General features: G+C 41.0%; 1 protein-coding gene across 4 annotated transcripts in view; it reads right to left on the bottom strand.

The window, feature by feature from the left end:
- DYM (dymeclin) overlaps positions 1-14,095 on the bottom strand; it is a 343,122-nt gene that overhangs the window by 238,617 nt on the left and 90,410 nt on the right. For all 4 annotated transcript variants that reach the window (XM_075840896.1, XM_075840904.1, XM_075840919.1 and 1 more), the window contains one exon: positions 11,880-11,952. In XM_075840896.1, the coding sequence (XP_075697011.1) occupies positions 11,880-11,952 (73 nt within the window). The remainder of the gene's footprint in view (positions 1-11,879; positions 11,953-14,095) is intronic.

Here is a 14,095-nt window from a genome sequence, read left to right on the forward strand (position 1 = left end):
CGATTATTTCCAGAATGCTAAATGGTCATTAGTGCTAAACGCTATAATCATAGTCTTTAACCTAATCTGTTTTTATGAAGAGGTGAGCAGAAGTCTAGACAGAGGGGCCGCTGTGGATATAGTGTTTTTGGACTTTGCAAAGGCATTTGACACTGTCTCTCATAGACGCCTAATGGGTAAATTAAGGACTATAGGTTTGGAAAGTACCGTTTGTAATTGGATTGAGAATTGGCTCAAGGACCGTATCCAGAGGGTTGTGGTCAATGATTCCTACTCTGAATGGTCACCGGTTATAAGTGGTGTACCCCAGGGTTCAGTGCTGGGACCCCTATTATTCAACTTATTTATTAATGATATAGAGGATGGGATTAATAGCACTATTTCTATTTTTGCAGATGACACCAAGCTATGTAATATAGTTCAGACTATGGAAGATGTTCATGAATTACAGGCAGATTTAAACAAACTAAGTGTTTGGGCGTCCACTTGGCAAATGAAGTTTAATGTAGATAAATGTAAAGTTATGCATCTGGGTATGAACAACCTGCATGCATCATATGTCCTAGGGGGCGCTACACTGGGAGAGTCACTTGTTGAGAAGGATCTGGGTGTACTTGTAAATCATAAACTAAATAACAGCATGCAGTGTCAATCAGCTGCTTCAAAGGCCAGCAGGATATTGTCGTGTATTAAAAGAGGCATGGACTCGCGAGACAGGGATATAATATTACCACTTTACAAAGCATTAGTGAGGCCTCATCTAGAATATGCCGTTCAGTTCTGGGCTCCAGTTCATAGAAAGGATGCCCTGGAGTTGGAAAAAATACAAAGAAGAGCAACGAAGCTAATAAGGGGCATGGAGAATCTAAGTTATGAGGAAAGATTAAAAGAATTAAACCTATTTAGCCTTGAAAAAAGACGACTAAGGGGGGACATGATTAACTTATATAAATATATTAATGGCACATACAAAAAATATGGTGAAATCCTGTTCCACGTAAAACCCACTCAAAAAACAAGGGGGCACTCCCTCCGTCTGGAGAAAAAAAGGTTCAACCTGCAGAGGCGACAAGCTTTCTTTACTGTGAGAACTGTGAATCTATGGAATAGTCACCGCAGGAGCCGTCACAGCAGGGACAGTAGATGGCTTTACAAAAGGCTTAGATCATTTCCTAGAACAAAAAAATATAAGCTCCTATGTCAATGTGTAGAAATGTTTCCCTTCCCTTTTCCCGTCCGTTGGTTGAACTTGATGGACGTGTCTTTTTTCAACCGTACAAACCATGTAACTATGTAACTTCGTCCAAGAGAAATATAGGACAGACACTATTAGGCTAAGTTCACACAAGTTTTTTGACTAGTTTTCTGACGCGGAATCCGTGCCAAAAATGGCCCGAAAATGCCTCCCATTGATTTTAATGGGAGGCGGAGGAGTCTTTTTCCCGCGAGCGGTAAAACCGCCCTTCGCGGGAAGAAGAAGCGGCATGCCCTATCTTCGGGCGTTTAAGCCTCTGACCTCCCATTGACTTCAATGGGAGGCATAGAAAGAGTATTTCGCTGCGTTTTATGCCCGCGGCGCTCAATTTTCGCGGCGTGCAGGGAGAGGAAAATCTGCCTCAAACTTCCAAACAGAATTTTGAGGCAGAAATTCCGCCTGCAAAATACTCCGTGTGAACATAGCCTTAGACTTCCCACCAGACAAAAGACTGAGGATTATAGTTCTGTAATATGAGAAAAATCTTTTCTTGTAAGATGCCTTCCCAATGAGTGTTCCAATAGCAGAAAATAACAGAATCTTAGCCAAGTTATCCCAGCTACTTCTTGGTTTGTCAACAGGGTGGTATGAGATTAAAGAAAAACATGGCGGCTCTGCGTGGTATTGCACCCCAGTCCCATTAAAGTGAATACTGCAATACCAGACACAACCCATAGACAAGAGTGGCGCTGCTTCTAGAAGCAGACGGTCACGTTTTTAGAATCTCATACAACCCATTTAAGATTTTCACACATTAGACAGTGGTGAGGAATTTCTTCAGTTTTCTTATGAGAGGTCTCAATTTCCGAGCCTATGTAACCTGATCATAACCTGGCCCCTAGTTTAACAGTTCTCTAAACCATGCTATGAATAGCACTGGAGGGCTCTATGGCTGGCAATGTTGGCGCTTTGTGTTTAACACTGGGGTGGCAGTTTTAGCTGGCTTTTGGAGGCACACTATGGCTGGCACTATATGGATGGGGCACTTTATGCTTGGCACTGTATGAGGAACACTTTGGGGGCAGGTACGGCAATAAACTCCTTCACTACTTCAGTCCTCCCCTTTTAAGAAAAAGCGGTTCATGTTTTCCAATCGATAATGGACAAAGCTCTCGCTTCCTCTTTAAAACAAGGGTTCTGCAGCAGCTGAGGTGCATATTGTAAATGTATGATGTACTCCCTACTGTATGGACACAGAATTCCTCCATGACTTCTAATATTCTTATAATTTACAGGAGGGGGGACATTATATAGTCTACGAACAATCTTCCCATACTTATTAATAGACCATAAGTAGCCTTCAGAATGAGCTCGGGGATGAAGCCACAGGATACTTGATGACCCCCTGATGACTATGGAACAGATGTGTAATACAGAGGAGTAGTCATACATCACGTATGTGTCAGCAGCGCCACCGATATGGCGGACAGGCATGCAGTACACGTTGTCAGGGTGATGGTGTTTATACCTTTTGCTTTTGGTCATGTATAATGTAACGTAATACTAGTTTGGCCTCTGTCTCCCAGCTTTCTTGTAGATCTAGTGGTTTCTTATCTGCTGGCTGACAGGAGGCTGTCAGCAGAGCCGGACAGTCTGTCTCCTTCTCCCACCGCTGAGACTTCAGGCGAGAGAGTGGAGGAGCGGGACGGACCATCTGTTACTGCAGCCTGTGACATTATTCATGTATTTATACATTACACTTTTAGCATACAGTAAATCGGACTGGTGCTTATCAGAAAAACATTTATTATATCTACACCAAGAGAAAGGGGGCGGTATTCGGGCACAGAACATAAATTGAAGAGAACACAGATTGCAGTGTGCAGCAATAACCGGATTGATGTACTATGGAGGCAGGATGTCTGCAGACGAAGCCATTTGTAGAATGGTATCTGGGGCTCAAATTTATGGGGGATTCCCTTTCTTCATGCAGGATGGATGACCGTGGGGTGTTTACAGGGAGGAGCAGAGGTAGCCGCCATAACCAGGCACCTGATTCTATAGGTCCCGCTGTTAGAATCATTTGTATTCGCTTTCTTAGCATGTTGGCAGCTATTTCTATTAGGGGAGACTTAAAGGGGTTCTCCGATAGTCATTATTTATCACCTATCCACAGAATATGTGATAAATACCTTGCCTTTCCTGGATGCCCCATAAAAATGGAGCGGTAGTGCGCATATTCAACCACTGCTCCGTTTCTATGGGGCTCCCAGGGACGGCAAGGAAAGTCCGTTCTTGTGATTGGTGGAGGTCCCAGCAGTCAGACCCCCATTGATTCGATATTTATCACTTATCCTAGGGATAGGCGATAAATAATGACTTTGGAAAAACCCCTTTAACCCCTTCAGGACCAAGCTCATTTTGGCCTTCAGGACCAGACCCATTTTTTCAAATCTGACATATTTCACTTTATGTGGTAATAACTCCGGAATGCTTTTACCTATCAAAGCGATTCTGAGATTGTTTTCTCGTGAGACATTGGACTTTATGTTAGTGGAAAAATTTGGTCGATAAATTCAATATTTATCAGTGAAAAACACCAAAATTGTGAAAAATTGCAAAAATTAGCATTTTTCTAAATGTAAATGTATCTGCTTGTAAGACAGGCTGTTATACCACACAAAATTGTTGCTAATTAACATCCCCCATATGTCTACTTTATATTTGCATCGTTTTTTGAACGTCCTTTTATTTTTCTATGACATCACAAGGCTTAGAACTTTAGCAGCAATTTCTCACATTTTCAAGAAAATTTCAAAAGGCAATTTTTACAGGGGCCTGTTCAGTTGTGAAGTGGATTTTAGGGCCTTATATATTAGAAACCGCCAAAAAGTCACCCCATTTTAAAATCTTCACCTCTCAAAGTATTCAAAACAGCATTTAGAAAGTTTCTTAACTCTTTAAATGTTTCACAGAAATTAAATCAACGTGGAGGTGAAATTTTAAAATTTCATTTTTTTTTTGCAGAAATTCATTTTTAATCTATGTTTTTTGTAACACAGAAGTTTTTACCAGAGAAACACAACTCAATATCTATTGCCCAGATTCTGCCGTTTTTAGAAATACCCCACATGTGGCCCTAGTGTGGTAATGGACTGAAGCACCGGCCTCAGAAGCAAAGGAGCACCTAGTGGATTTTGGGCCTCCTTTTTATTAGAAAATATTTTAGGCTCCATGTCAGGTTTGAAGGGCTCTTTCGGTGCCAAAACAGTGGAAATCCACCAAAAGTGACCCCATTTGGGAAACTACACCCCTTGAGGAAATTATCTAGGGGTCTAGTGAGCATTTTGACCCCGCAGGTTTTTTGCAGAAATTATTGGAAGTAGGCCGTGAAAATTAAAATCTACATTCTTTCAAAGAAAATGTAGGTTTAGCTAATTTTTTCTAATTTCCACAAGGACTAAAGGAGAAAAAGCACCACAACATTTGTAAAGCAATTTCTCCCGAGTAAAACAATACCCCACATGTGGTAATAAACAGCTGTTTCAACACACGGCAGGGCTTAAAAGGAAAAGAGCGCCATTTGGCTTTTGGAGCTCAAATTTAGCATGAATGGTTTGCGGAGGCCATGTCACATTTGCAAAGCCCCTGAGGGGACAAAACAGTGAAAACGCCAAAAAAATGACTCCATTGAGAAAACTACACCCCTTGAGGAATCCATCTAGGGGTGTAGTGAGCATTTTGACCCCACAGGTGTTTCATAGATTTTATTAGAATTGGGCAGTGAAAATAAAAAAAATCCTTTTTCGTCAATAAGACGTAGCTTTAGCTCAAAATTTTTAATTTTCTCAACAAATAAAGGAAAAAAAGAACCCCAACATTTGTAAAGCAACTTCTCTGGTGTACGGCAATACCCCACACGTGGTCATAGACTGCTGTTTAGACACACGGCAGGGCTCAGAAGGGAAGGAGCACCATTTGCTTTTGGTGTACAGATTTTGCTGCATTTGGTTTCTGGTCGCTATGTTGCATTTGCAAAGTCCCTGTTGAACCAAAACAGTCCCCCCCAGAAGTGACCCCATTTTGGAAACAACACCCTCAAGGTATTCACCTAGGGGGTGTAGTGAGCATGTTAACCCCACAGGTGTTTTGCAGAAATTCGTGTGCACACGATGTGGGAGAGTGAAATTGGGAATTTTTCCTTAGATACACCAATATGTGGTGCCCGGCTTGTGCCACCCTAACAAGACAGCTCTCAATTTTTATGCGGTGTTTCCCAGTTTTAGAAGCACCCTACGTGTGGCCCTAATCTTTTGCCTGGACATTCGACAGGGCTCAGGAGTGAAAAAGTACCATGTAAAATTGAGGCCTAATTTGGCGACATATAAAGTATTGGTTCACAATTGCAGAGGCTCAGATGTGAAATAAAAGAAACCCCTGAGAAGTGACCCCATTTTGGAAACTACACCCCTCAAGGCATTTATTAAGGGGTGTAGTGAGCATTTTCACCCCACGTGTCTTTTCCATAAATGATTGCGCTGCCGAAGGTACAAATTAAAATTTTGCCCTAGATATGCCAATTCATTGTCAAATATGTCGTGCCCAGCTTGTGCCACTGGGGACACACACCTCAAAAATTGTTAAAAGGGTTCTCCCAGGTATGGCGATGCCATATATGTGGACATAAACAGCTGTTTGGGCATGCTGTAGGGCTCAGATCGGTGGGAGCGCCATTTGGCTTTTGGAGTGTGGAATTTGCTTGGTAATAGTTTTGTTTGGAGTATCACTGTTGTTTCCGTTTATAATGTGGGGCATATCTGAGCTGGGCAGAGTACATCGGGGCATAGTCAGGTGGTATAATAATAAGGTAAAAAATATAATAAAATGATCCATAGGTGTGTGTTACGCTGTGACACAATCCTTTCTGCACAGGCCGGTGTCGCACTGATAACTGGCGTCCTTCCTTATGCCCCTTTTGGTCCACACTCCGCACCTTTGAAGTTTGGGGAATTTTGCCGGGAAAGTGTTGTCCTGGTATAATATGGGCGCCCTCGCTTCCAGCAGATATATTTGGGCTCTCCCCTTCCTGGTTCCCTAATTTTAGTGCCTTCATACATCGCCTTTTGAAACAGAAGAAATGTTCCCCTCGGGCACAACTGCATATTTTTCTTTCCTGAATTATTGGAGCCTTAACTTATTTTATTTTTTTCATAGACGTAGTGGTATGAGGGCTGTTTTTTTACGGGACGAGCTGTAGCTTTTATTGGTACCATATTGGGGTACATGCAACTTTTTGATCACTTGTTATCCTTTTTTGGGAGGCAAGGTGACAAAAAAACAGCAATTCTGCCATAGCTTGTTTTTTTATATACAGCGTTCACCGTATGTTATAAACTACATGTTACCTTTATTCTGCGGGTCAGTACGATTCCGGCGATACCAAATTTATAGAACTTTTTTATAACTTTTTGCACAATAAAATTACTTTTGGAAAGAGAATGTATTTCTTCTGCCGCGATGTTGTGAGAGCCATAACTTTTACATTTTTTCGTCGATGGAGCGGTGTGAGGGTTTGTTTTTTGCGAGACGAGGTATAGATTTTATAGGTACCGTTTTTGGATACATGCGACTTTTTGATCACTTTTTATTTAAATTTTTGGAAGACGGTGACCAAAAAAACAGTAATTATGGCAGTGTTTTTGAGTTTTTTTTTACGGCGTTCACTGCGCTGGATAAATAACATAATATTTTTATAGTTCAGGTCGTTACGGTCGCAGCGATACCAAATATGTATGGCTTTATTATTTTTTTCAATAATAAATGACTTGATAGGTGAAAAAGGGCGATTGTGTTTTGTGTTATTACTTGAAACTTTTATTGTATGTTTTACAACTTTTATTTTTACACTTTTATTTAGTCCCACTAGGGGACTTGAATGTCCAACTGTTTGTTTGATGTTCTAATACATTGCACTACCTATGTAGTGCAATGTATTGGAACTGTCAGTTGTTCACTGACAGCAAGCCGATCTGGCTCCGCCTCTGGGCGGGGCCTAATCAGCTTACGTAATGGCAGACAGGAGTCCATTGTTAGGGCTCCTGTTGCCATGGTAGCAGTCGCCAGCCTTGCCATCGCGTGGCAAGGCTGCCAATTTGCTACAAACCTCTAGGATGCAGCGATCACAATGGATCGCTGCATCGAAGGGGTTAATGCCAGGAATCGGAGCTAGCTCCGGTTCCTGGCGATAGATCGGGGTGTCCGCTGTAACATACAGCGGACACCCACTGCTGATGACGCCGGCTCAGCTTCTGAGCCGGCGCCATCTTGCCGATGGTACCGGAAGCCTCCTGGGCCCCGCCGACGACGGGGCATAGGAGGATTCCGTTACAGGCTCATCGGGAGGTAAGTATTAGCCCTCCGATCACCTTTGCAGCCACCAGCAACCCAGCGATCACGTTGCTGGGGTGCCGATGTCTATAAACTCCTCACATGCTGCGATCTCTATTGAACGCAGCATGTGAGGGGTTAATCAGCCGGATCGGATGCTAGTTCCGGTCCTGGCCGATACCTCAGGGTGACAGCTGTAACATACAGCTGTCACCCGGCGGTGATGTCGCTGGCTCAGCTCCTGAGCCAGCTTCATCTCCATGACGTACATTTACGTGAAAAGGCGGTAAGCCACCAGCTTTAATCACGTAAATGTACGTGATTGGGCGGGAAGGGGTTAAAGAAGGAAAAGAAAAGAAGAATAGAGAGACTTGTTGACTAGCACGCCAGTTACAAAATAAAGAGCCGTTGGGCCGTGTAAGAGGACTTTAAGATTCAAACTTTTCACCTATTCACAGGATACGTGATAAATGTCTGATGAGTAGAGGTCCAAGACCCACATCGATCAGGAGAACAGAGGTCTCGGTGTTCCCCATTTGAATGGAGCAGTGGTCAAGCATGCTCTCTGCTGCTCCCTTTTAAGTCTATGGGACTGCCGGGGATAGCCAATTGCTGTACCCCATCTCCAAAACGCATGCTCGACCGCAACAACTCCATTCAAACGGGGAGCACACGGACCTACGTTATACTAAACCCTGTAAATAGGTAATACGTTTTCATCTTGGGCCATACACATTAAATCACTGTTCTGGCGGCCAAAACCACGATAAATAGATAAATGGTAGACTCCTCCAATTAGCCAAGATCGTGTGAAACTGAAATAGTCATAGATCATGGTCAATAAAAAAACTCCAGTATTCTTCAGGATAGGGTTAAATTATTTGAGAAGATTTGCCCCATGATCATTTATAAGCGTAACCTCCGCTCCACCTTGACTGTTTGGTGGATGCCGACACTACTTGTGCTCTGTGGAGACTAGTGATAGCGAAGAGATCAGAGATGCTCTCTCTCTCTACTTCCCCCTCCCTTCACCCTCCCTCTCCCACTCTTTTTTTTTTCTCTCTCTTCCATTTCCCGATTCTTTGTAGTTTCCAGTCTATGGTTTTAGAGACCACTTACTGACCTTTTTTGTTTCTTACGTTAGTACAACCCCGATATGATGATGTGCTTCACGTCGCTTTATACTGAGGGAAGGTGTGTGCTCTCTTTTCCGAGTTATGTTAATTTATATTTGATGTATCACTTCAATAATAAACTATCTGCCGGCCAAACATGCCAATACCGGCAGACTATGTAATATGTATAGGGGTGTCTCCCAGACAAGGGTTGATCAAGATGATCTCTGACTACCACTGCTGGTGGGTATAACGGTACACTAAAAAGCTCTCCATATACATATAAAAAAAAAAACATGTCAGACAGCATTGGCCCCAACAGTCATACCTATATGCAAAACAACAACTCCAAAAAAACATGCACATGTGCAAACTAATGCTTGACCAACAAGGCCATACACACATCAATGCGGATGAAGAACGCCAAATAAAAAATGTGATTAACCGACACTTCAGCAAATATCTGTCCGGTGTGGGTGGTTGTCACAAGGTTCTTACATAATCATTGGCGAAATTGGTGAAAACCTGCCATTTCTGACACGCGTATGGGCAAGTAAAGTAACATCAATCAGGCCTTTGAGTATAAGGACATGTTGGGAGTTACAGTATCACCAAAGGTGAAGTGACTATTGGTCTAGAGCAGGGGTCTCAAACTCGGCCGGGTAAGTGGGCCACAAAGAAAAAATGTGCCGTTGACGGGCCGCATTACTTTCAAATTTGTTACAATACAAAATTATTGTTACTCAATTAGTTATTTGAACTACTATAACACTATGTTACTATAATAACAATACATTACTATAACAATACTACATTACTATAACAATACTACCATACTACATTACTATAACAATACTACATTATTATAATATTACATTACTATAATACTACGACTACATTACTATAACAATACTACATTACTATAACAATACTACATTATTATAACAATACTACATTGCTATAACAATACTACAGTACTATAATAATAGCACTAGGTTTAAACTTAACGGAAATGTGCAAGATTTCTCCACATGCTTATTTCAACAATCCAGTTTTCCAGTTTAAGTGTCAAGATTGGGCAGCCCCTTTTTAGATGCTGCCACAGTGCCCTCTGCAGATGCTGCCACACACACCCCTTGTAGATATATCCATTGGGGCTCCCTCTAGTAGTGGAATCCCCAGCCAGAGCGTTGCCGACACAGTGACGTCAGGGGATCCTCCTGGACCGGAATGTGATGTCAGGGATAACCTCAGAAAAGGTATCTCAGAGCGGAGCACTAGTATAGGCTCTGCTCTGGAACTCTGGGGAAGCGACTGACATCAGTGTCCATTTATGGACAGTGATGTCAGACGCTTCCCCAGAGTCCCGAAGCTGAGCCTATACTAGAGCTCTGCCCGGGACTCCGGCTCTGGGGAAGTCCCAGACATCGCTTTCCATATGTTGACAGCGATGTCAGGGGATTCCACAGAGTCCCGAGGAACAGAGCCTATGCTAGCGCTCTGCCCGGGACTCCGGCCCTGGGGAAGCCCCAGGCATAGTGTGTCCATATATGGACAGCGATGTCAGGGAATTCCACAGAATACCGGAGCAGAGCCTATACTAGAGGATGTGTCCTGCGGGCCGCAGATAACAGCCTTAGGGGCCGCATGTGGCCCGCAGGCCGCGTGTTTTAGACCCCTGGTTTAGAGGACCTGTACACTCCATTATACTCTTATCATAGAGGGGGGGGGGAAATTTGTGTCAAGCATTTTTTTAACAGAAATCAGGACAATACGGATTCTCCTCTATACAAGGGTACAAATTACCCAACTTCCAAGAGGGCTGTACTTGTAAACTATATAGCATAATATGAATGGCAGTATTTTCAAGAAAACAACAGTGAATTTCCCTTTTGTTTTGTTTTTTTTTAAATAAAAAAAATAGCAATCGTCCTATTTTTCTGATACAGTTCCAAATCCCCTGAAAACACAAAGTTTAAGTGAGAACATTTTCACTGCCAGCAGCCACCACTAGGGGGAGCATACAGTGTCATTGAGTACAATGTATAACTGTATACAGTAAGCGCCTCAGCTCCCTCTAGTGGTGACTGCAGGTAGCCAGGATGTTATTATTTAAATGTATGTCCTTGCAGGTTATTTGGAGCGGTGTATAAGAAAAATGGTGCTCCGACCAGTATTATTAAAAAGTGGACATTCACTTTAAGTACTAGCTATCTTAGGCTTTATTTGCATAACGTATGTAAAAAATTATAAATTTTTATTGAATGTATTGATTTTTTTTTCATACTACTCAGGCGAGGTTATTATACTATATTTTAATGTTTTTAGTTACAATCTGTAGCAGAAAAAAAAATAAAAAATAAAGTGACCTCTACCTTACTTGAGCAACTGAATTTGTTACCAGAAAATTGTATCCTTATTCAGAGAAGGGGTTTTCCCAACTCCGACATTTATGGCATAGCCACAGGTTTTACGATAAACGTATGATAGATGTAGGTCCCAGCCCCCGTCTCGCCAGGTGAGGTAGCAGGCGGAATCCTCAAAGCGGAGAATTAATGGAGACATGGTCACACGTGGGCGGATCTCTGTATTCAGTGCCATGGGAGTTATGGAAACAGCCAAGACGGCTTGATTGGCTGTTTAATAAGTTACCGGAGAAGGAAGAGCAAATGCACAGCCACCTCTTCATTCATTCTCGTACTAGATGCAGTGCCCATATCACCAGTGGTAAGGGGGATCGGGTGACCGTTTTCTTTAGGAAAAAGCTGTGGGTGTCAAAGCTGGTACCTGCATCAATCAGATATTTATGACATATCCTGTGGATTGCCATTAACGTCTAATTTTGGAATACCCCTTAAAGCCATGGGTTGAATTTTTCCGTCACTCACAGTTACATGTTGGCCACACACATCTTGGACTGTGACCCATCACCTACATCCTTCTGACTATAATACTCATATTTGAACATCAACGGAATCATTGTGGTCATTCTTTTGCCCGTTATTTGCCTAAAATAAAACGAGCGATGAGGTCTGTCCTGTGACCACCACTTCGTACATGGAGAAAACTGCGTGATATAATGGCAGGCCTAATTTTACCTTTTTATTTCTCATAAAGACACGTGACATGATATATGTAAAAACAATCTAAAAGTAAATGGACAGTATATCTTAACTACTCACAGAAGGGGAACTTCAACAATAAGATGGATGAGGCAAAACAGCAGTTCTTCCAGGAGGTCTTCTATGTCGGATACTGTTAGAGAGAAAGAAATAGGACAGTGCGACAATTCATTAGTTACAATTATCATATTAAAAGACTATCCTTAACTAAAAATAAAAATTTTTTAGTGGAGAGCATACCAGGGAACCTACTTCTATTACCTTTGAAGAGTGTTCTGCCTATAATTTTCAGAAATGAAGTCATCACTATAATCTTCCCATACATGGGCTCAAAATGCAATAATAGACTGCACTCTGTGTACAAGAATATAACTACTATAATACTGCCCCTATGTACAAGAATATAACTACTATAATACTGCCCCTATGTACAAGAATATAACTACTATAATACTGCCCCTATATACAAGTATATAACTACTATAATACTGCCCCTATATACAAGTATATAACTACTATAATACTGCCCCCTATGTACAAGAATATAACTACTATAATACTGCCCCTATGTACAAGAATATAACTACTATAATACTGCCCCTATGTACAAGAATATAACTACTAGAATACTGCCCCTATGTACAAGTATATAACTACTATAATACTGTTCCTATGTATAAGAATATAACTACTATAATACCGTCCTATGTACAAGAATATAACTACTATAATACTGCCCCCTATGTACAAGAATATAACTACTATAATACTACCCCTATGTACAAGAATATAACTACTATAATACTGTCCCCTGTGTACAACAATATAACTACTATAATACTGCCCGCTATATACAAGAATATAACTACTATAATACTGCCCCTATATACAAGAATATAACTTCTATAATACTGCTCCTATGTATAAGAATATAACTACTATAATACCGTCCTATGTACAAGAATATAACTACTATAATACTGCCCCTATGTACAAGAATATAACTACTATAATACTACCCCTATGTACAAGAATATAACTACTATAATACCGTCCTATGTACAAGAATATAACTACTATAATACCGTCCTATGTACAAGAATATAACTACTATAATACTACCCCTATGTACAAGAATATAACTACTATAATACTGTCCCCTGTGTACAACAATATAACTACTATAATACTGCCCGCTATATACAAGAATATAACTACTATAATACTGCCCCTATATACAAGAATATAACTTCTATAATACTGCTCCTATGTATAAGAATATAACTACTATAATACCGTCCTATGTACAAGAATATAACTACTATAATACTGCCCCCTATGTACAAGAATATAACTACTATAATACTGCCCCCTATGTACAAGAATATAACTACTATAATACTGCCCCCTATGTACAAGACTATAACTACTATAATACTGTCCCTATGTACAAGAATATAACTACTATAATACTGCCCCTATATACAAGAATATAACTACTATAATACTGCCCCCTATGTACAAGAATATAACTACTATAATACTGCCCCCTATGTACAAGAATATAACTACTATAATACTGCCCCCTATGTACAAGACTATAACTACTATAATACTGTCCCTATGTACAAGAATATAACTACTATAATACTGCCCCTATATACAAGAATATAACTACTATAATACTGCCCTCTATGTACAAGAATATAACTACTATAATACTGCCTCCTATGTACAAGAATATAACTACAATAATACTGCCCCCTATGTACAAGAATATAACTACTATAATACTGGCCTTATATACAAGAATATTACTACTGTAATACTGCCCCTTATGGACAATGATAGAACTACTATAAACCGTGTCCGTTATAGAGAAGAATATACAGGATAGGCATTTTGACATATTTGCTCTTAATACAAATATAAATGAACAGGGGGTTTATTGACTAGTCTTCATGGTCTTTTCTATCTCATGGTAGATGCCAGGTAAACCCAGGTTATCCCGTCGTGTCGCGCTCTGTGGTAGTTGCACAGGCGTCAGTACAATTACAAGTGCTTCTATTTAATAACAACATTTCCATCAGCGTTTGAGACTGGTGTCAGCTACTTAACAGGAGATCAATTTGTGCCCTGGAAACAAATGGAGCATTCAGACAGGCGGCCGCTCCTGACACATCTCTGTGTCTTATGATTTAATCCAGTAACACTTTCTGTATGATTCAGTTGCAGCGAGATAGTTTTTCCATTCTGACACTTATTTCGCCCATCGC

This window comes from Rhinoderma darwinii, chromosome 1, assembly GCF_050947455.1.
Source record: "Rhinoderma darwinii isolate aRhiDar2 chromosome 1, aRhiDar2.hap1, whole genome shotgun sequence".
Taxonomy (NCBI): domain Eukaryota; kingdom Metazoa; phylum Chordata; class Amphibia; order Anura; family Rhinodermatidae; genus Rhinoderma; species Rhinoderma darwinii.